Consider the following 24,459-nt stretch of genomic DNA (forward strand, 5'->3'; position numbering starts at 1 on the left):
AAAAGTTGTTTGATTTAGTTTGTTTGATTTATTTATAATTTTTTTTGTATTTTGGTTTTAAAAAAGTATTTTGTTCAATTTTTGGGGAATCCTTTTCCATCCCGCACAGTAGATGGCGGAATGCACATTACATTGTGCGATCGCCAATATACCATAGAAGAACATAGAAGAAGAAGAAATGACAGGCTGTGGTCTCTTGGTTTAGTTATAAAAAATCTTTGGTATTACACCCCACCCAGAAGACTGTCGAATCAGAATCACGTTACTAAACTAACGTCACGATTACCTTCTCAAAGTCAGGGTATGAATCGAGAAATTTGCCTATTTTCCTCGAAAGTACGTAATGTCACGAATCCAAAGCTATACGATATTACAGAGAACACGTTAATTATCTCACATCTCGGAAAATATTTGTAATGTTATACTTGTTGTTCACGAAATTCATGCTAATGTTGGGGTTGAGCTAGCGCCCAATTGACTCCCATTCAACTCCTTGGAGAACTCGCCTTGTACCAGAATAGATCAGAATGCACCGCGCGGCCCATTCCCGACGCACGGGCAACGTACACAATGGGCATTAATACGATTCCAATGGAGTTTCACATCTCCTCAAAATAATTTCAAAATATTTGTATAACTAAGATATACCATAGCCTCTCGTTTCCAATGGGAACAAATGAGTCATAGTGGGAAGAGTCAAGCACGAGCTAGAGAGAGCCTAGCGCGTTCCGAGAACATTTGCATTTTTTTTTAGGGAACGTCTACTCTGTCAAATGCGCTTGCGCAGTAACTCACTTTTGCACTCCTTCGAAACATAGCAATTTTTTACATTTTTGGCAAAAGGTAAAGTCTACAAAACTTTATCCACTCTGTTCGTAACAGATTTTAGTTTTGGGAATAGGAAACAGAATTGAGACCAAATGTTTCATTGATGAGAAAATGTGCAGAATGTCCATCTTCTCCCATTGCTGGCCAATGTGCTTCCTCTCACTACCATATTTGGTAGTGAGTGGAAACGCCAAGCGGATTCTTCACATTTATACGTCCAGTAAAATATCTGTCTCATTGTTCTATCTATGGTATCTCTGTAGCTACTCACCCTAAACCTGTAACATCGATGAGCGTGATTTTAATGTTTGAACCCAACCAAAAGTTCAGAAAAGTTAACTGTCACGTAAACAGCTCAAAAATGTGGGTGCACTCGATTTAGCTCAGCCCCCAGCCCATCTTTGTTTAGATTTTTGTCATTTAGCAGACACTCTTATCCAGAGCAATTTACAGGAGCAAATGGGGTTAAGTGCCTTGCTCAAGGGCACATCAACAGATGTTTCACCTAGTCGGCTTGGGGATTCAAACCAGCGACCTTTCAATCACTGGCCCAATGCTCTTAACCACTAGGCTAGCCTCAAAACCGATTCATGAGTAATTATGGGTTAAAACAGATGGGTTGGCTTAGATTGTTGACAACATGTAGCCTAAACTATATTTTGTCTCTAATGTTTATTGAAACATAAATACATTTGCACAATGAGCACTTGTTGTCTCTCAAATACAGCATTACAGTTCTTGGTTATCTAGGTAGTGAATTTGAGCCATATTGGCATTGACATGAAATCAGTCAAAACACCTCAAAACAAGACATGGTATCAAGAACAACATTAAACTAGCCACCTTCTATTCCCTACATGTATTGTCATATTCGAGAAGTTCTCAGCTAACCAATCTATAGCACAGCCATAAAGTAAAGTGGGAAAAATTATGAAAACAAAAATAAGCTTTTTGGTCTCAAAGTGAAAATCTGCATCTTTTCAACATCATAATTATTATCTCCAGCACAAAACCAGTGTCTACATATGTGAAAACACAGCGTTTCTATGATCTGTGGTTGAAAAGATGAGAAGAAATCTTTTTTTTTTTAATAATGAGAAATCACAGGGTAGGATTAAAATAAAAAAATAAACAGTGATTTTCAAAGCTTGCAACGACTTTCTAGCCAGGGGGGTATTTTCTTGCTCCCCACGTCAAAGTTTGAAAATCACTGTTTTTAAAATAATTAACTTTTTATAATGTCATTGGGTAGAACTTTTTAAGTTACATGTTTTTCTACAAAACATAGAAATGTGTCATTTTCACATATGTAGACACTGGTATTGTGCTGGAGATAATGAAAATGAGGTTGAAAAGGGGTGCAATTGCCCTTTAATTTAAGGTTAGGATTAGGCATAAGGTTAGCAGTGTGATTAAGGTTAGGGTTAAGGTTAGGGTTAGGTTTAAAATATGATTTTAAGAATAAAATTTTTAGAAATAGGCAAGGTCACAACCATATATTTAGAGAGTTAGGCCAACTTTTAGAATGTTGAATATTGTTCTAATTCTAGACATTCAGTTACATACCATTGTTTAAACATTCTCCATCTAATGTTAATGACGGCTGCCATAGAATGTTGTAGTGTCATGTAAATGCATTGTAATGCTCATTGTAGACATTCAGTTTTATAGTATATTTTTTAATACTCTCCATGTAGCCTAATGTTAATGGGAAGCTAACATGTCTGACATAGAATGTTGAAGTGTCATGTTAATGCATCATAATGTTGAAACTGCCTTGGCCCAACTCGCTAAATACATGGCTCTGGGCGGGGTTTATTCCTTTGTGGCTGTGTTAACTAGTGAAGACCCACTGAATCGGAATGAACAAAAAAATTATGAATATTCATACTACATTAATTAATAAGAAATGTATTTGCATTTTTTATTTAAATGTTAATTTAAAGCAATATACATACTCAAAATACAGCCTATGAATTTAATATATTAAATATCTGTAATATTTGAGAGAAAGAGACAGAGAGAGAGAAGTGAAAGGGGAGAGGGGAGATGGGAGGTCAATTTGGTTTTGCCGTTGTTCTTTCACCTGATACGGGCGTGGCTTCAGTGACACTGGTAAAAGGGCGGAACTGTGGCCCTTGTTATTTGTTTAAAGGTCCCGGGTGGTACAAAGTACTCTCCATAGACTCAGACTGTCAGCGGTGTTTAAATTCCTTTGTACAGTCCTTTGGACCTATTCAGCATGTCAAACGCGGACAGAGTTGTGTTAGCTCTCGGTGGAGCAGGAACAGTGGGCTCTGGAATAGTTAAAGCACTCCTCGACAAAGGTAAGATGTCCTTATTGAGATAAGGAGCATATGGAGTCTTGAAACCATTACACCTGCCTCAAGACAATTCCCCCGCCCACGGTTAATGGGCAGGATTAAATATTGCAACATAATCTATCATTTCCTGCGTGCAAAATATGTAGGATATATGAAGAGGTCTAATAAATCTTATGCTGTGTGCGCCACTTGCCATTGGTCGTTGTTGGGTGGATCAAATTGGCTCTGCTGGGAAGTAGTTGTTTTGGTTGTGTTTCTCAAGTGATGTTGGGTAATAGATAAACGATTTTTGAGTAATTGAGGGGAAAAAAGGATGAGGCTACCGTTCGTTGCCAAGGTGAATTGTCACCGCGCGTAAAATAACCGGCCTCTCCTTTACGCACAGATTTCAAGTTGTGATTCTCCTAAGAATGTCCAAAAACTTGATGTTGTCTTGAACTCCAACTAGCAGTTAACATCGGGAGCAATGTGAATACATTGTTGTATTTCTTCAAAAGTGCTGGTAGCCTAGCATAAGCCTGTGCATCTTGGTTTAACGTTCACATAGGTTGCGATAGATAATAAAATGTATGGTGAATCGAAATACCACGACGAGTTGATTGATTGGTATAGCCCTTTTTTAAATTTATACCACAATGTCATTCCTCAGGTGACAAGTTGCCTTAAGTGTCCATCACTTGTCAAGTGAACATTCTGGTTTCTTGAAAATTGTGTTTTGTTGAATAATATAATATATTGTCCATGACACTCTACAATGTTAAATAAAATATTTAGCAATAAGCAAACCCATCTACTGCAGCAAAATTACCCTTCTGATTGTGACTGTGTACTGTCCATGTTTCAAGGTTTCAAGGTGGCTGTCATCTCCAGAGACAACAGCAGATTAGAGAAGCTCAGGGGGTTTGTTTCGCCCTCTGCCCGAGACAACCTCACTACCCTAGTCGGGAATGTTGGTAAGAGCACCCATTCACACTCCTTGGCAGGTGACAACATTTGACATAGACATATTTTAGAAATGAGAGTATTGTTGAATGTATCCCATATCCCCAAAAAGTAATGTACGGAAACACCTCTCAAACTCTGTTACTCTTCGTCTCAGGTTCAGAGGAGGGGGCAGAGGTGGTCAAGCACGCCCTTCTGAAGTCTGTTGGCAAGGTGACAGACATTGTGTCATCTCTGGGATTCAGCTGGTGGCAGGGTGGACCTCCACATACCCAGACTCTGAAAGAACTACACTGGGTGAGTCTTCAACACACCTCACTGACTAATCCATGATCCAGAGTTTACCATCCCCATTATCTGTTAAGCTGTCATGATTTCATAGTTTTAAATCTGCACTCCACAACCTTCCTCTCTTTTCTGTTAGTTCCACATCTATTTAGATTTCCCTCTCGTCTTGAATTATTCCTCTCTCACTACTTTATTCTGTATTAATCTATTTTAATACTTCTCATCCACCCATAGGTGATTGAGACATTGCTGTTTAGCACCTTTGTATCATGGAAGGTCTTCTTTCCGCTGGTGAGAGACGACCCCAACTGCACCTACACCTTTATCACAGGTGAGTCTCCCACACGTCCCTTCCTCATCCCAGCCAGTACAGTAGTGTGTGTTCTGTGAAAGTGATTGGACCATTTGAGCGACATCGGCAACACCTGTTAGTACACGTCTTGAGGAACAACTTTCTTCCCCGCTTGATAACACAAGATTTTATCCTTGCACATTATGCTGAGTATGGCTTGGGGGTTATTGGGCAGTGATGTGTGCTGTGCTGCAGGTGGTGCTGGAGAGAAGCTGTTGATGCCAGGTACAGGGTTCCTGACTGTTGGTGCCGCCAGCACCCTGGCATTTTGTCAGGTACTACGAGAGGAGTACCCAGAAGTGCCTTGTAAACTCAACCAGGTGTGGCCAAGTTCTATAATGTAAACTCCTATTGTTTAGTTAGCATTTTTATTTTATTTTATATTTTTTTTATTTTACCGTTATTTTACCAGGTAAGTTGACTGAGAACACGTTCTCATTTGCAGCAACGACCTGGGGAATAGTTACAGGGGAGAGGGGGATGAATGAGCCAATTGTAAACTGGGGATTATTAGGTGACCGTGATGGTTGAGGGCCAGATTGGGAATTTAGCCAGGACACCGGGGTTAACACCCCTACTCTTACGATAAGTGCCATGGGATCTTTTAATGACCTCAGAGAGTCAGGACACCCGTTTAACGTCCCATCCGAAAGACGGCACCCTACACAGAGCAGTGTCCCCAATCACTGCCCTGGGGCATTGGGATCTTTGTTTAGACCAGAGGAAAGAGTGCCTCCTACTGGCCCTCCAACACCACTTCCAGCAGCACCTGGTCTCCCATCCATTGACTGACCAGGACCAACCCTGCTTAGCTTCAGAAGCAAGCCAGCAGTGGTATGCAGGGTGGTATGCTAGCATGATCCTTAATATACACTAGCTATCATTTGCAGAACTTGTCTCAATCTACCCAAATAGCAATTGCCAGTAAAAGTTGTCTGCAACATTGTGATCCTGAATACACCCTTCCCTTGTCTTGTTGGTTCATATACACTGAGTATACAAAACTGCTCTTTCCATGAGACTGACCAGGTGAATCCACGTGACATCTATGATCCCCTTATTGATGTCACTTGTTAAATCTACTTCAATCAGTGTAGATGAAGGGGAGGAGACAGGTTAAAGAAGGATGTTTACGCCTTGGGACAATTGAGACAGATTGTGTGTGTCATTCAGAGGGTGAATGGGCAATACAAAATATTTAAGTGCCTTTGAACAGGGTATTGTAGTAGGTGCCAGGCTCACCGGTTTGTGTCAAGAACTGCAATGCTGCTGGGTTTTTCATGCTCAACAGTTTCCCAAGTGTATCAAGAATGGTCCACCACCCAAAGGAAATCCAGCCAACTTGACACAACTGTGGGAAGCATTGGAGTCAACATGGGCCAGCATACCTGTGGAACACTTGACACCTTGATAAGTCCATGCCACGATTAATTGATACTGTTCTGAGGGCAAAAAGTGGTGCAGTTCAATATTAGGTGTTCCTAATGTTTTGTACACTCAGCCAATCTGCTGTACACTATCATTAACCAACAGTTGTGGAAAATGTACCCAGTTCTCATACTTAAAAGAAAAATGAGAAGTGAAAGTCAGTAAAATCCTACTTGAGTAAAAGTCTAAAACTATTTGGTTTTAAATATACTTAAGTATCAAAAGTAAATGTATTTGCTAAAATATACTTTTTTTTAAAGTATAAATAATTTCAAATTCTTTAAGAAAACCAGACAGTGCAATTTTTTACATTTATGGATAGCCAGGGGCACAAAACTCTCAGACATAATTTACAAACGAAGCATTTGTGTTTAGTGAGTTCGCCAGATCAGAGGCTGTAGGGATGACGAGGGATGTTCTCTTGATAAGTGCGTGAACTGGACAATTTTCCTGTCCTGCTAAATGTAACGAATATTTTTGGGTGTCAGGGGAAAAAGCACATTATTTTCTTTAGGAATGTTGTGGAGTCAAAAATATAAATAGTAAATAGATTCTAAAAAACGACTTAAGTAAAACTACTTTAAAGTACTACTTAAGTACTTTACACCACTGTTAACCAATGCCAACTGGCTTCCATTCACTTGCTCTCTCAGGTAAAGATCAACACAGGTGTGGCTCCTGCAGAGCGCATGGCTCCTGGTTATCTGAACCACCTGGACCTTGGTGAGGCTGTGGCCACGTTGGTGGAGAGAAGGAACACCACCCACACAGTGTTCCCTGTCAACTCCCCGGCAGACTTAAAAAACGTCATTCTCGAGGGTAACCTTTAAGGCTTCCCTGCTCTGTCATAAGTCCCTGCAGACTCAACTATAGTGCTTGAGTCATTCCACATCCATTTTACTGTATAGTCAGTAATGTGATTTTCTTTGCATGTCATATTATAACCCTAACCCTGTAAGGAAGATGCCAAGCTTTGTGAATTCATGCCAGATTCTGCATAGTCCTTAATTGTTCCAGTGTTCATGCACTAATAACCACATAATGCACTACCTTCCTGGATGTCAATGGAACTGTGCAGGTGCACAGTAGATTATTTAGATGCGCTCTATTGGGGAAGTGCAGGATGACTCTGAGATGAGGCAGCAAAAGACGGCGGGGGGATAGGGAGGGTAGACTGGGGGGGTGGCACATTTCTGTCCCCCTAGCGTGACTCTCTGTCCTGTTAACAGGCGCCCTCCACCCAACCCCTTTATCTGGGACAGCACATCCCATAAATAAACAATGCGGTGGGAGGTCTGATAGAGGGAAAATAAATATCACAGAGTGCATTGTCTTTGTTTTACTGTTCTGTTAATGGCATACATGCTTAAGCAACAAGAATGTATATTTGTTATGCCAATAAAGAAACCTGAATTGTGTCAAGGCAACGCTAACTAAATGAGGGGGGCTTATGCAGTTGGGTCAGAGGTTGTTGGCAGTGGTTTTGTTTTGACCGTGTCGGCTGACAGCTCAATTAGGCCAACTTTGAAAGAACAGCGGGGGAGAATCCGCCAGTCTCTCACTCCATCACACAAAACATTTACATACACTAATGCCTACATACCCTCCTATGATGCCCTTTCTTATTCTAATAGAAAAATATTAATATTTTGTAGGGAGAGACCAAGGAGGGATGGTAGTGGGCTTACAAGTTCTTACAAGGCAGGTCAAATTGGGAATCAGCCTCTAAAAGAGGGCGAGAAGGGATTTTTGAATGTATGGGAAAAGGACAAAGGTAACATTTTAAGGAGAAGAAAGAGTATTATGATGGTTCTATGGCACCTGACCTCATTTGACATATCATTAAGAGGCATTCAAGCTGCAGTAGACAGAGCAGACATAACTACAGATGTAATTCAAAAAGTACTGAAATTGATTCAAATGCAGCTGATTAATTGCACTACTTAAGTGTAATATGTTAATGCCTGGGCTGGGCCTATACCCGATGACACAACAAATCACTTAGGACAGGCTGAAGCCATGGTAAGGAGCAAAGCAAAGCAGAACAGTTAAAGTGGGCGTCAAATTTCCCCTCTGGTTTTGAGAAAAAAATTGGACTGACCCACACTCCTCAAAACATAGGAATCAGCTGAGGGATTGAACTATTGAAACGGACGGAAAAACAAATATGAGACGTTGGCCGTATCATGCTCCCCTTTCCGTGCGAGTGTAGCAAGTCCTTACCAAAACGCTTATTTAGTTTAACATTTCTAAAAACACATGCCTCACATTCACAGGCCAAAAGACACCACAACATACAATCAGGCTGACAAACAGACAGACAACAGATTAACTTGATACATTCTGGGAAAATACCATTTCAATTTCGTATAAGAACATGTGTGCGTGTGTATCATTTAAGCACATGCAAGTGTTTGTGTGTGTCTTAGTTACAATTAATCTTAGTTACGATGACGTGTGTGTGTGGTCCCACATATGACAGATAGGGGAACAACTCCTAGAGTAGTGTGATGACAGAGAGAGCAGAGTGATCTGTTTAATTCTGTATCTATTAAAAACAGATGGTCATTTGGTGTTTTTGGAAACCAGTGATAGGTTTACACACTCCAGAGACATTTGTCACATCTGTGGCCAGCTCTGAGGTCAGAGGGAGATGGAAATGGCAGCTAATTGCATGCAACCATCATCAGGGCGTGGCCACACACATAGTTTATCAGGTAAGTTCCCAATATTGACGTGAACAGTAGATGTCAGCAGGCAGTGACAAATGCACTGGGTAGCTGTCATTCATGCTTTCCAGGGCACTGGCCATGGTCAAGTCAAGCCCTACAATGTCATCCTAGGGCTTCCTATTGCTGCTCCCGCTGGTATAGATCACACAATAGAGCAAGGGCACTACACCCCACACACGGTTATAAGCTGATATAACAGACAACCAGTGGTGCAGTCCTTGGGGTCTGGATTGTTATCTTTCCAGGTTATAGCAGCAGCCACCCCCCATTCTAGTTAAAGGGAATCCCTCAGTGTCCCCCATCATGAATTCTGCTGCTGCACCTCCAAAGGTGCTTTAACATGTATTGGCTCAGGGGTGTAAATACTTAATGTCAATTAAATATTTCGGTATTTCAGTTTCAATAAATCAGCAAACATTTCTAAAAACATTTTTCACAATGTCATTATGGGTTATTGTGTGTAGATGGGTGAGAAAAAAAAGTATATTTAATCCATTTTGAATTCAGGCTGTAAAACAACAAAATGTTGAAAAAGTCAAGGGGTATGACTATATGTGAATATATATATACAGTACCAGTCAAACGTTTGGGCACACCTACTAATTCAAGGGTTTTTCTTTATTTGTACTATTTTCTACATTGTAGAATAATAGTGAAGACATCAAAACTATGAAATAACACATAGTGCTACACTATGGCTTGTACTCCCTGTTCATCCACGACTGCGTGGTCAAACACAACTCCAACACCATCATTAAGTTTGCTGATGACACAACAGTGGTAGGCCTCCTATAGGCAGGAGGTCAGAAAACTGGCAGTGTGGTGCCAGGACAACAACCTCTCCCTCAATGTGAGCAAGACTAAGGAGCTGATCGCGGACTACAGGAAAAGGCGGGCCGAGTAGGCCCCCTTAACATTGACGGGGCTGTAGTGGAGCGGGTCGAGAGTTAAGTTCCTTGGTGTCCACATCACCAACAAACTATCATGGTCCAAACATACCAAGACAGTCGTGAAGAGGGCACGACAAAACCTTTTCCCACTCAGGAGACTAAAAGATTTGGCTTGGGTCCCCAGATCCTCAAAAAGTTCTACAGCTGCACCATCGAGAGCATCCTGACCGGTTGCATCATAGCCTAGTGTGGCAACTGCTTGGCATCTGACCGTAAGGCGCTACAGAGGGTCAGAGGAAAGCCCATAAAATTGTCAGAAACTCCAGTCACCCAAGTTATAGTCTGTTTTCTCAGCTACTGTTTCTCAAGCGGTACCAGAGCGCCAAGTCAAGGACCAAGAGGCTCCTCAACAGCTTCTACCCGCAAGCCATAAGACTGCTGAACAATTAATAAAATTGCCACCGGACAATTTACATTGACCCCCCCTTTTGTACACTGCTGCTACTCGCTGTTTATTATCTATGTATAGTCACTTCACCCCCACCTACATGTACAAATGACCTCAACTAACCTGTACCCCCGCACACTGACTCGGTACCGGTGCCCCCTGTATATAACCTCATTATTGTTATTCTTATTATGTTACTTTTATATTATTACTTTTTATTTTAGTCTACTTGGTAAATATTTCCTTAACTCTTCTTGAACTGCACTGTTGGTTAAGGGCTTGTAAGTAAGCATTTCACGGTAAAGTCTGCACTTGTTGTATTCGGTGCATGTGACAAATAAAGTTTTATTTGATATGGAATATTATAGTAACCAAAAAAGTGTTAAACAAATGAAAATATATTTTATATTTGAGATTCTTCAAAGTAGCCACCCTTTGCCATGATGACAGCTTTGCACAATCTTGGCATTCCCTCAACCAGCTTCGCTGGAATGTTTTTCCAACAGTCTTGAAGGAGTTCCCACATATGCTGAGCACTTGTTGGCTGCTTTTCCTTCACTCTACGGTCCAACTCATCCCAAACCATCTCAATTGGGTTGAGGTCAGGTGATTGTGGAGGCCAGGTCATCTGATGCAGCACTCCATCACTCTCCTTCTTGGTCAAATAGCCCTCACACAGCCTGGAGGTGTGTTGGGTCATTGTGCTGTTGAAAAACAAATGATAATCCCACTAAGCGCAAACCAGATGGGATGGCGTATCGCTGCAGAATGATGTGGTAGCCATGCTGGTTAAGTGTGCCTTGAATTTTAAATAAATCACTGACAGCGTCACCAGCAAAGCACACCACACCATCACACCTCCTTCTCCATGCATCACGGTGGGAACTACACATGCGGAGATCATCCATTCACCTACTCTGCGTCTCACAAAGACACGGCGTTTGGAACCAAAAATCTCCAATTTGGACTCATCAGACCAAAGGACAGATTTCCACCGGTCTAATTTCCATTGCTTGTTTCTCTTCTTATTGATGCTCTTTAGTAGTGGTTTCTTTGGAGCAATTCGACAATGAAGGCCTGATTCATGCAGTCTCCTCTGAACAGTTGGTGTTGAGATTTGTCTGTTACGTGAACTCTGTGAAGCATTTATTTGGGCTGCAATTTCTGAGGCTGGTAACTCTAATGAACTTATCCTCTGCAGCAGAGGTAACTCTGGGTCTTCCTTTCCTGTGGCGGTCCTCATGAGAGCCAGTTTCATCATAGCGCGTGATGATTTTTGCGACTGAACTTACAGAAACGTTCAAAGTTCTTGAAATGTTCCGTATTGACTGAACTTCATGTCTTAAAGTAATGATGAACTGTCATTTCTCTTTGCTTATTTGTGCTGTTCTTGCCATAATATGGGCTTGGTCTTTTATCAAATAGGGCTATCTTCTGTATACCATCCCTACCTTGTCACAACACTACTGATTGGCTCAAATGCACGAAGAAGGAAAGAAATTCCACAAATTAACTTTTAACAAGGCACATCTGTTCATTGAAATGCATTCCAGGTGACTACCTAATGAATCTGGTTGATAGAATAAAAATAATAAAAAATCTGCCGTTTCCAGCTACAATAGTCATTTACAACATTAACAATGTCTACACTGTCTTTCTGATCAATTTGATGCTATTTTAAAAATGAGGAAAAATGTGTTTTTCCTTTCAAAAAACATTAGAAATGTCCTTGTTTAAAAAGAATAATATATATATATATATATATATATATATATACAGTGGGGAGAACAAGTATTTGATACACTGCCGATTTTGCAGGTTTTCCTACTTACAAAGCATGTAGAGGTCTGTCATTTTTATCATAGGTACACTTCAACTGTGAGAGACGGAATCTAAAACAAAAATACAGAAAATCACATTGTATGATTTTTAAGTAATTAATTTGCATTTTATTGCATGACATAAGTATTTGATCACCTACCAACCAGTAAGAATTCCGGCTCTCACAGACCTGTTAGTTTTTCTTTAAGAAGCCCTCCTGTTCTCCACTCAATACCTGTATTAACTGCACCTGTTTGAACTCGTTACCTGTATAAAAGACACCTGTCCACACACTCAATCAAACAGACTCCAACCTCTCCACAATGGCCAAGACCAGAGAGCTGTGTAAGGACATCAGGGATAAATTGTAGACCTGTACAACGCTGGGATGGGCTACAGGACAATAGCCAAGCAGCTTGGTGAGAAGGCAACAACTGTTGGCACAATTATTAGAAAATGGAAGAAGTTCAAGATGACGGTCAATCACCCTCGGTCTGGGGCTCCATGCAAGATCTCACCTCGTGGGGCATCAATGATCATGAGGAATGTGAGGGATCAGCCCAGAACTACACGGCAGGACCTGGTCAATGACCTGAAGAGAGCTGGGACCACAGTCTCAAAGAAAACCATTAGTAACACACTACGCCGTCATGGATTAAAATCCTGCAGCGCACGCAAGGTCCCCCTGCTCAAGCCAGCGCATGTCCAGGCCCGTCTGAAGTTTGCCAATGACCATCTGGATGATCCAGAGGAGGAATGGGAGAAGGTCATGTGGTCTGATGAGACAAAAATAGAGCTTTTTGCTCTAAACTCCACTCGCCGTGTTTGGAGGAATAGAAGGATGAGTACAACCCCAAAAACACCATCCCAACCGTGAAGCATGGAGGTGGAAACATCATTCTTTGGGGATGCTTTTCTGCAAAGGGGACAGGACGACTGCACCGTATTGAGGGGAGGATGGATGGGGCCATGTATCGCGAGATCTTGACCAACAACCTCCTTCCCTCAGTAAGAGCATTGAAGATGGGTCGTGGCTGGGTCTTCCAGCATGACAACGACCCGAAACACACAGCCAGGGCAACTAAGGAGTGGCTCCGTAAGAAGCATCTCAAGGTCCTGGAGTGGCCTAGCCAGTCTCCAGACCTGAACCCAATAGAAAATCTTTGGAGGGAGCCGAAAGTCCGTATTGCCCAGCGACAGCCCCGAAACCTGAAGGATCTGGAGAAGGTCTGTATGGAGGAGTGGGCCAAAATCCCTGCTGCAGTGTGTGCAAACCTGGTCAAGAACTACAGGAAACGTATGATCTCTGTAATTGCAAACTAAGGTTTCTGTACCAAATATTCAGTTCTGCTTTTCTGATGTATCAAATACTTATGTCATGCAATAAAATGCAAATTAATTACTTAAAAATCATACAATGTGATTTTCTGGATTTTTGTTTTAGATTCCTTCTCTCACAGTTGAAGTGTACCTATGATAAAAATTAGACCTCTACATGCTTTGTAAGTAGGAAAACCTGCAAAATTGTCAGTGTATCAAATACTTGTTCTCCCCACTGTATATATATATATATATAAAACTCAGCAAAAAAAGAAAGGACCCTGTCTTTCAAAGATAATTCGTAAAAATCCAAATAACTTCACAGATCTTCATTGTAAAGGGTTTAAACACTGTTTCCCATGCTTGTTCAATGAACCATAAATAGTTCATGAACATGCACCTGTGGAATGGTCGTTAAGACACGGACAGCTTACAGACGATAGGCAATTAAGGTCACATATATGAAAAATTAGGACACTAGAGAGACCTTTCTACTGACTCTGAAAAACACCAAAAGAAAGATGCCCAGGGTACCTGCTCATCTGCGGGAATGTGCCTTAGGCATGCTACAAGGAGGCATGAGGACTGCAGATGTGGTCAGGGCAATAAATTGCAATGTCCGTACTGTGAGACGCCTAAGACAGCGCTACAGGGAGACAGGACGAACAGCTGATCGTCCTCGCAGTGGCAGACCACGTGTAACACCTGCACAGGATTGGTATATCCTAACATCACACCAGGTACAGGATGGCAACAACAACTGCCTGAGTTACACCAGGAACGCATAATCCCTCCATCAGTGCTCAGACTGTCCGCAATAGGCTGAGAGAGGCTGGACTGAGGGATTGTAGGCCTGTTGTAAGGAAATTAACTCTGACACTTTTTTTCTCTCCGTTGTCAAGAGGGGGGCCGACAAAATGTTGGAGCAGTGATTGTTGGAATGCTGCAGGGATTGTGTCTTGCAAGGAGAGAAGGCTTGGACTGAGTACAGTCTGTTATGGCATAATGGGCCCTGATAGGACCCGGGCTCTGACAGGGATTTCAGCTTTTATGTAGGTGACAAGGTAAGTGGACTGGAAGAGATTCAACGGGACTTGCAGTGAGCAAGAGATCTGCATTAAAGTTATTAATGTTCTCCACAGGCGAGGGAGAGGGTATTCCGGGTTGGGGGAGGTTGTCTACAGACTCCTCCTGATTCAGAGTGACATGTTTTCTCCTCTGGTCCGGAAACTCTCTGAACAGTCCAGCCATCTGCCCGACAGAGTCTTCTCCTTCTCCCTGCCCAGCCTCCAGCACACAGCTCTGTCAGGTTTACACTGCCCCAACCACTGTCTGGGGCTAAGTCTTCCTTTTCTAAACAAATCTTCATCCTAATGCATTACCCTCTAGAGTCAGTCGACGCACTTTGTGCAGAAGGGAGGGGCATGTAGCAGGGCTGTGTAAGGATTTGGCTGACGGTTTCAAATTTTGATTGGGCATATCGTATCAGGAGAAGTGAGTTTGAATGGGAATTAACACATTCTCAAAAGGAAACATTTTTCCTCAACTTCTTTATAGTTAGAACCTACAGTCGTGGCCAAACGTTTTGAGAATGACACAAATATTAATTTCCACAAAGTTTGCTGCTTCAGTGTCTTTAGATATTTTTGTCAGATGTTACTATGGCATACCGAAGTATAATTACAAGCATTTCATAAGTGTCAAAGGCTTTTATTGACAATTACATGAAGTTGATGCAAAGAGTCAATATTTGCAGTGTTGACCCTTCTTTTTCAAGACCTCTGCAATCCGCCCTGGCATGCTGTCAATTAACTTCTGGGCCACATCCTGACTGATGGCAGCCCATTCTTGCATAATCAATGCTTGGAGTTTGTCAGAATTTGTGGGTTTTTGTTTGTCCACCCGCCTCTTGAGGATTGACCACAAGTTCTCAATGGGATTAAGGTCTGGGGAGTTTCCTGGCCATGGCCCGAAAATATCAATGTTTTGTTCCCCGAGCCACTTAGTTATCACTTTTGCCTTATGGCAAGGTGCTCCATCATGCTGGAAAAGGCATTGTTCGTCACCAAACTGTTCCTGGATGGTTGGGAGAAGTTTCTCTTGGAGGATGTGTTGGTACCATTCTTTATTCATGGCTGTGTTCTTAGGCAAAATTGTGAGTGAGCCCACTCCCTTGGCTGAGAAGCAACCCTACACATGAATGGTCTCAGGATGCTTTACCGTTGGCATGATACAGGACTGATGGTAGCGCTCACCTTGTCTTCACCGGACAAGCTTTTTTCCGGATGTCCCAAACAATCGGAAAGGGGATTCAGAGAAAATTACTTTACCCCAGTACTCAGCTGTCCAATCCCTGTACTTTTTGCAGAATATCAGTCTGTCCCTGATGTTTTTCCTGGAGAAGTGGCTTCTTTGCTGCCCTTCTTGACACCAGGCCATCCTCCAAAAGTCTTCGCCTCACTGTGCCTGCAAATGCACTCACACCTGCCTGCTGCCATTCCTGAGCAAGTTCTGTACTGGTGGTGCCCCGATCCCGCGGCTGAATCAACTTTAGGAGACGGTCCTGTCGCTTGCTGGACTTTCTTGGGCGCCCTGAAGCCTTCTTCACAACAATTGAACCGCTCTCCTTGAAGTTCTTGATGATCCGATAAATGGTTGATTTAGGTGCAATCTTACTGGCAGCAATATCCTTGCCTGTGAAGCCCTTTTTGTGCAAAGCAATGATGACGACACGTGTTTCCTTGCAGGTAACCATGGTTGACAGAGGAAGAACAATGATTCCAAGCACCACCCTCCTTTTGAAGCTTCCAGTCTGTTATTCGAACTCAATCAGCATGACAGAGTGATCTCCAGCCTTGTCCTCGTCAACACTCACACCTGTGTTAACAAGAGAATCACTGACATGTCAGCTGGTCCTTTTGTGGCAGGGCTGAAATGCAGTGCTAATGTTTTTGGGGGATTCAGTTAATTTGCATGGCAAAGAGGGACTTTGCAATGAATTGCAATTCATCTGATCACTTCATAACATTCTGGAGTATATGCAAATTGCCATCGTGCAAACTGAGGCAGCAGACTTTATGAAAATAAATATTTGTGTCATTCTCAAAACTTTTGGCCACGACTGTATAGGACTTGTCACACACACATTCATAATAACCACCCAGTCCAAGACACTCCACACAAATTAAGATGAAGGTTTATTGTGGTTTCTCCAATAAAATAGCATATTGACCTCATAGCCTGGTTCCTCTAGGTTTCGGCCTTTCTAGGGAGATTTTCCTAGCCACCGTGCTTCTACACCTGCATTGCTTGCTGTTTGGGGTTTTAGGCTGGGTTTCTGTACAGCACTTTGAGATATCAGCTGCTGTAAGAAGGTATATATATATATATAAATAAATTTGATATTGATTCCGACTCAAACTAACCTACATGTTCATAAGTCTTCAAGAGCCAAATAACGAACAAAAATGTTACAATTGTCACAGAAGGTTTCAAAAGACAGAATCCTGACAGTAGGTGGCACAGTTATTTTAGTATGTCAAACACATTGGAAACATAAAAATTATTACATAGAAAAAATATAAAAATAACTTCAGTAAAAAAAACTGGTATTAAGAGTTTGCTGTACCATTGTCCTGCAATAGTTAGTGTATTCGGAAAGTATTCAGACCCCTTGACTTTTTCCACATTTTGTTACGTTACAGCTTTACTCTAAAATTTATTAAATTGTTTTTTTTTCTCTCAATCTACACACAATACCCCATAATGACAATTTTATTTGATTTATTTAACCAGGTAGTCTAGTTGAGAACAAGTTCTCATTTGCAACTGCAACCTGGCCAAGATAAAGCATAGCAATTCGACACATACAGCAACACAGAGTTACACATGGAATAAACAAAACATACAGTAGAAAAATAAGTCTATATACAATGTGAGCAAATGAGGTGAGAAGGGAGGTAAAGGCAAAAAAAGGCCATGGTGGCGAGGTAAATACAATATAGCAAGTAAAACACTGGAATGGTAGATTTGCAGTGGAAGAATGTGCAAAGTAGAAATAATGGGGTGCAAAGGAGCAAAATAAATAAATAAATAAATAAATACAGTAGGGGAAGAGATAGTTGTTTGGGCTAAATTATAGATAGGCTATGTACAGGTGCAGTAATCTGTGAGCTGCTCTGACAGCTGGTGCTTAAAGCTAGTGAGGGAGATAAGTGTTTCCAGTTTCAGAGATTTTTGCAGTTCGTTCCAGTCATTGGCAGCAGAGAACTGGAAGAAAAGACGACCAAAGGAGGAATTGGCTTTGGGGGTGACCAGTGAGATATACCTGCTGGAGCGCGTGCTACGAGTGGGTGCTGCTATGGTGACCAGTGAGCTGAGAAGGCGGGGCTTTACCTAGCAGAGACTTGTAGATAACCTGTAGGCAGTGGATTTGGCAAAAGTATGAAGCGAGGGCCAACCAACGAGAGCGTACAGGTCGCAATGGTGGGTAGTGTATGGGGCTCTGGTGACAAAACAGATGGCACTGTGATAGACTGCATCCAGTTTGTTGAGTAGGGTATTGGAGGCTATTTCGTAAATGACATCGCCAAAGTCGAGGATCGGTAGGATGGTCAGTTTTACGAGGATATGTTTGGCAGCATGAGTGAATGATGCTTTGTTGCGATATAGGAAGCCGATTCTAGATTTAATTTTGGATTGGAGATGCTTAATGTGAGTCTGGAAGGAGAGTTTACAGTCTAACCAGACACCTAGGTATTTGTAGTTGTCCACGTATTCTAAGTCAGAGCCGTCCAGAGTAGTGATGCTGGACGGGCGAGCAGGTGCGGGCAGTGATCGGTTGAATAGCATGCATTTAGTTTTACTTGTATTTAAGCGCAATTGGAGGCCACGGAAAGAGAGTTGTATGGCATTGAAGCTCGCCTTGAGGGTTGTTAACAGTGTCCAAAGAAGGGCCAGAAGTATACAGAATGGCGTAGAGGTGTATCAGAATCACCCGCAGCAAGAGCAACATCATTGATGTATACAGAGAAGAGAGTCGGTCCGAGGATTGAACCCTGTGGCACCCCCATAGAGACTGCCAGAGGTCCGGACAACAGACACACTGAACTCTATCAGAGAAGTAGTTGGTAAACCAGGCGAGGCAATCATTTGAGAAACCAAGGCTGTTGAGTCTGCCAATAAGAATGTGGTGATTGACAGAGTTGAAAGCCTTGGCCAGGTCGATGAATACGGCTGGGCAGTAATGTCTCTTATCGATGGCGGTTATGATGTCGTTTAGGACCTTGAGCGTGGCTGAGGTGCACCCATGACCAGCTCTGAAACCAGATTGCATAGCGGATAAGGTACGGTGGGATTCGAAATAGTCGGTAATCTGTTTGTTAACTTGGCTTTCGAAGATCTTAGAAAGACAGGGTAGGATAGATATAGGTCTGTAGCAGTTTGGGTCTAGAGTCTCACCCCCTTTTGAAGAGGGGGATGACCGAGGCAGCTTTCCAATCTTTGGGAATCTCAGACGATACAAAAGAGAGGTTGAACAGGCTAGTAATAGGGGTTGCAACAATTTCGGCAGATCATTTTAGAAAGAGAGGGTCCAGATTGTCTAGCCCGGCTGATTTGTAGGGGTCCAGATTTTGCAGCTCTTTCAGAACATCAGCTATCTGGATTTGGGTGAAGGAGAAATGGTGGGGGCTTTGGCGGGTTGCTGTGGAGGGTGCCGGGCAGTTGACCGGGCTAGGAGTAGCCAGGTGGAAAGCATGGCCAGCCGTATATAGAAATGCTTATTGAAATTCTCAATTATAGTGGATTTATCGGTGGTGACAGTGTTTCCTAGCCTCAGAGCAGTGGGCAGCTAGGAGGAGGTGCTCTTATTCTCCATGGACTTTACAGTGTCCCAGAACTTTTTTTGAGTTTGTACTACAGGATGCAAATTTCTGTTTGAAAAAGCTAGCCTTAGATTTCCTAACTGCCTGTGTATATTTGTTCCTAACTTCCCTGAAAAGTTGCATCACGGGGGCTATTCGATGCTAATGCAGATCGCCACAGGATGTTTTTGTGCTGGTCAAGGGCAGACAGGTCTGGAGTGAACCAAGGACTATATCTATTCCTAGTTCAATTTTTTTTTTGAATGGGGCATGCTTATTTAAGATGGTGAGGAAGGCACTTTTAAAGAATAGCCAGGCATCATCTACTGACGGGATGAGGTCAATGTCATTCCAGGATACCCCGGCCAGGTCGATTAGAAAGGCCTGCTCGCAGAAGTGTTTTAGGGACCGCTTGACAGTGATTAGGGGTGGTTGTTTGGTCGCAGACCCATTACGGATGCAGGCAATGAGGCAGTGATCGCTGAGATCTTGATTGAAAACAGCAGAGGTGAATTTGGAGGGCGAGGTAGTTAGGATGACATCTATGAGGCTGCACGTGTTTACGGATTTGGAGTTGTACCTGGTAGGTTCATTGATAATTTGTGTGAGATAGGGGGCATCAAGCTTAGATTGTAGGATGGCCGCGGTGTTAAGCATGTCCCAGTTTAGGTCACCTAGTAGCACGAGCTCAGAAGATAGATGGGGGGTAATCAATTCACATATGGTATTGAGGGCACAGCTGGGGGCAGAGGGAGGTCTATAGAAAGCGGCAACAGTGAGAGACTTGTTTCTGGAAAGGATAATTTTTAGAAGTAGAAGCTCGAATTGTTTGGCTACAGACTTGGATAGTAATACAGAACTCTGCAGAATATCTTTGCAGTAGATTGCAACACCGCCCCCTTTGGCAGTTCTATCTTGGCGGAAAATGTTATAGTTTGCGATGGAGATTTCAGGGTTTTTGGTGGTTTTTCTAAGCCAGGATTCAGACATGGCTAAGACATCCGGGTTGGCAGAGTGTGCTAAAGCAGTGAGTAAAACAAACTTAGGGAGTAGGCTTCTAATGTTAACATGCATGAAACCAAGGCTTTTACGGTTACAGAAGTCAACTAATGAGAGCACCTGGGGAGTGGGAGTGGGGCTCGGCACTGCAGGACCTGGATTAACCTCTACATCACCAGAGGAGAAGTAGGATAAGGGTACGGCTAAATGCTATACAAACTGGCCGTCTAGCACATTCGGAACAGAGAGTAAAAGGAGCAGGTTTCTGGGCTTGATAGCATATATTCAAGGCATAGTGTACAGACAAAGGTAAGGTAGGATGTGAGTACATTGGAGGTAAACCTAGGCATTGATTAATGATGAGATATAGTCTCTAGAGACGTTTAAACCAGGTGATGTCATCGCATATGTAGGAGGTGGAACAACATGGTTGGTTAAGGCATATTGAGCAGGGCTAGAGGCTCTACAGTGAAATAAGACAGTAATCACTAACCAGGACAGTAATGGACGAGGCATATTGATATTAGAGAGAGGCATGCGTAGCCAAGTGAACATATGGGTCCAGTGAGTGGTTGGGCACGGCGATTCAGACAGTTAGCAGGCCGATGTTAACAATCTAACAGTTAGTAGGCCGGGGCTAAACAATATAGCAGTTGGCAGACCGGGTTAGCAAGCAAGCAGTTAGCTGACCGGGGAAGGCAAGCTAGAAGTTAGCAAACCGGGGCAGGCAAGCTAGCAGTTAGCAGACCGGGGCTAGCAAGTTAGCCTTTCGGGAACGTCGCGATGGGGGTAAGTCTGTTTTTGCCTCTTCGTGCGGTGACGTCGATAGACCAGTCGTGGAATTAGCAGGGTTTCGGGTAGCTCTAGGTAGCTAGCAGGCCTAGCAGGTTAGCAGAATGGGCCTTCAGTGGGCGTCGCGCCTGAGGGGCCTGTTGGAGTCCTCGGGCAGATTATAACGGTATTCCAGCCGTAGAGGATCGTCGGGGTTCCGTGCCCCGTACCGGCAGTAGAAGAGGTCCGGATATTGTAGCCCAGGAGTGGGCTTCGGTGGTAGCACAGGAGCCCTGGCCGGGCTAGCTTCAGGCTAATTGGTGCTTGCTCCGGGATGGAAATGCTAGCCAGGAGTGGTCACCCAGGATTGCAGTTAGCTAGTTGTGAAGATCCAGATGAAAATGTTCAGAGTTTGCGGTAGGAATCCGGGGATATGGAGAGAAATAGGTCCGTTATGCTCTGGTTTGAGTCACGTTGTTCGAACTGGCAAGACCTTTCCGAGCTAAAGGTTAGCTGATGACCACTAGCAATGGTTTGCTAACTGATAGCTGGTAGGTAGTTAGCTGGCTATCTTCAGTTGAGGGATTCCAGATCCGAAGTAAGTAGAAATACTTTAGGAAAAAAGCAGATCCACGCCACATTGGGTGAGGCGGGTTGCAGGAGAGTATTTAGAAGTTGCTGTTAAGGAAAATATTTTTGAAAGATATGCGAAGAAAGACGTAAAAAGATATATACACTCATCAGGAGATACAGCTTTCGGCAATTACAAACTCCTTCCTCAGCTGGATAAAAGCCAGTATTCCTTTGTTAGGAGAGAGAGCTTATTGGTATGTCCTGTGTTTCGTATAATTGTTGTGAAGTATTTTGTAGCCGGTCCTGCAGACGTATGTGTATATCAAAAGGACTTTTGATTATTGAAATGGTTCACTTTACGTTAGTAATTATTCTATTTTTGTTCCCAGGGGGGAAGGGGAAGGCACCTTGGGATTGCTTAAGCAAGAGGCCTGCGGGAATACATATACCCGTAGTATTTACTATGTCTATGCACACTAGGTAAGACCTGGGCGGACCATCCCCTGTATTGGCGTGCCAGGTAGTGCTAAGATAGGTAAGTAATGGGTAGGTAAGGTAGGAGAGGGGGCTCTTTAACCTTTAACTTTCTTTGCTTTGGTTCCATTCTGCCCCTTTTCCCCAAATTACCGTGTGAAGGAAATAAATTCCCTGTTAATGGTCAAATTCTCTGCCTCTGTCATCCTTACCCGCACCTGCAATCCCATACCTCTTTCACTCCACGGGGAGTTGAGTGTAGCAGTGTGTTGCGTCCCCTCCTCCAAGAGGTGTGCGTAACAGATGTATAGAAATAGAATCCAGTTGTCTGGATATTTGGATTCTATTTCTATCTGTTTTATAGTGTCTAGGGGACATGTGCTGAGAGGTGACTAGTTTGTTTCTAACAGTCACTCACAGCACTGGAGATAAAGGCAATGGTCACGTTCCAGGCTGACTACATTGTAGACCCATGCCAGATCTCACAACAACTGGATAGGTGTTTAACATATCTGCAAACCACATATGATATTGCAATCTGATGCCCAACTTCACAGTTGATGACAAAGCACGCAACCATTGGTTGATGCAACATCTGCGATGTAGTCAGCCTGGACCGCGACCAATGTCTTGCCTCTTCTCTGCACTTCTACACTGCATGAACAAAAATATGTGGAAACCTGCTTGTCGAACATCTCATTCCAAAATCATGGGCATGAGTTGGTCCCTCCTTTGCTGCTATAACAGCCTCCACCCTTCTGGGAAGGCTTTCCACTAGATGTTGGAACATTGCTGCGGGGACTTGCTTCCATTCAGCCATGAGCATTAGTGAGGTCGGGACCTGATGTTGGGAGATTAGGCCTGGCTTGCAGTCGCTGTTCCAATTCATCCCAAAGGTGTTTGATGGGGTTGAGGTCAGGGCTCTGTGCAGGCCAGTCAAGTTCTTCCACACCGATCTCGACAAACTATTTCTGTATGGACCTCGCTTTGTGCACGGGGGCATTGTCATGCTGAAACAGGAAAGGGGCCTTCTCCAAACTGTTGCTACAAAGTTGGAAGCACAGAATTGTCTAGAATGTCATTGTATGCTGTAGCATTAAGATTTCCCTTCACTGGAACTAAGGGGTCTAGCCTGAACCATGAAAAACAGCTCCAGACCATTATTCCTCCTCCATCGAACTTTACAGTTGGCACTATGCATTCGGGCAGGTAGCATTCTCCTGGTGTCTGCCAAACCCAATTTGTGTGTGTACATACAGTTGAAGTTTACATACACCTTAGCCAAATGCATTTAAACTCAGTTTTTCACAATTCCTTACATTTAATCCTAGTAAAAATTCCCTGTCTTAGGTCAGCTAGGATCACCACTTTATTTTAATAATGTGAAATGTCAGAATAATGGTAGAGAGAATTATTTATTTCAGCTTTTATTTATTTCATCACATTCCCAGTGGGTCAGAAGTTTACATACACTCAATTAGTATTTGGAAGCATTGCCTTTAAATTGTTGAACTTGGGTCAAACGTTTCAGGTAGCCTTCCACAAGTTCCCACAATAAGTTAGGTGAATTTTGGCCCATTCCTCCTGACAGAGCTGGTGTAGCTGGGTCAGGTTTGTAGGCCTCCTTGCTTGCACAGGCTTTTTCAGTTCAGTTCTGCCCACAAATGTTCTATTGGATTGAGGTCAGGGCTTTGGGATGGCCACTCCAATACCTTGACTTTGTTGTCCTTAAGCCATTTTGCCACAACTTTGGAAGTATGCTTGGGGTCATTGTCCATTTGGAAGACCCATTTGCGACCAAGCTTTAACTTCCTGACTGATGTCTTGAGAATTTGCTTCAATATATCCACATCCATTTTTCTCCTCATGCTGCCATCTATTTTGTGAAGTGCACCAGTCCTTCCTGCAGCAAAGCACCCCCACAACATGATGCTGCCACCCCCATGCTTCACAGTTGGGATGATGTTCTTCGGCTTGCAAGCCTCCCCCTTTTTCCTCCAAACATAACGATGGACATTATGGCAAAAACAGTTATATTTTTGTTTCATCAGACCAGAGGACATTTCTCCAAAAAGTATGATCTTTGTCCCCATGTGAAGTTGCAAACCGTAGTCTGGCTTTTTTATGGCAGTTTTGGAGCAGTGGCTTTTTCCTTGCTGAGCGACCTTTCAGGTTATGTCGATATTGGACTCGTTTTACTGTGGCTATAGATACTTTTGTACCTGTTTCCTCCAGCATCTTCACAAGGTCCTTTGCTGCTGTTCTGGGATTGATTTGCATTTTAAGCACCAAAGTACGTTCATCTCTAGGAGACCGAACACGTCTCTTTCCTGAGCATGTATCATGGCTGTGTGGTCCCATGGTGTTTATACTTGCGTACAATTGTTTGTACAGATGAACGTGGT

General features: G+C 43.0%; 1 protein-coding gene across 1 annotated transcript; it reads left to right on the plus strand.

Moving 5' to 3' along the window:
• The first annotated feature begins 2,887 nt into the window (after positions 1–2,887).
• LOC139530069 (uncharacterized) lies at positions 2,888–7,580 on the plus strand. Its single transcript, XM_071326133.1, has 6 exons — positions 2,888–3,155; positions 3,998–4,105; positions 4,252–4,391; positions 4,617–4,713; positions 4,930–5,054; positions 6,816–7,580. The coding sequence occupies exons 1-6, from the start codon at positions 3,071–3,073 to the stop codon at positions 6,990–6,992; spliced, it is 732 nt and encodes a 243-aa protein (XP_071182234.1). The 5' UTR covers positions 2,888–3,070; the 3' UTR covers positions 6,993–7,580.
• Positions 7,581–24,459: the final 16,879 nt, after the last annotated feature.

This window comes from Salvelinus alpinus, chromosome 9 (genome assembly GCF_045679555.1).
Source record: "Salvelinus alpinus chromosome 9, SLU_Salpinus.1, whole genome shotgun sequence".
NCBI lineage: Eukaryota > Metazoa > Chordata > Actinopteri > Salmoniformes > Salmonidae > Salvelinus > Salvelinus alpinus.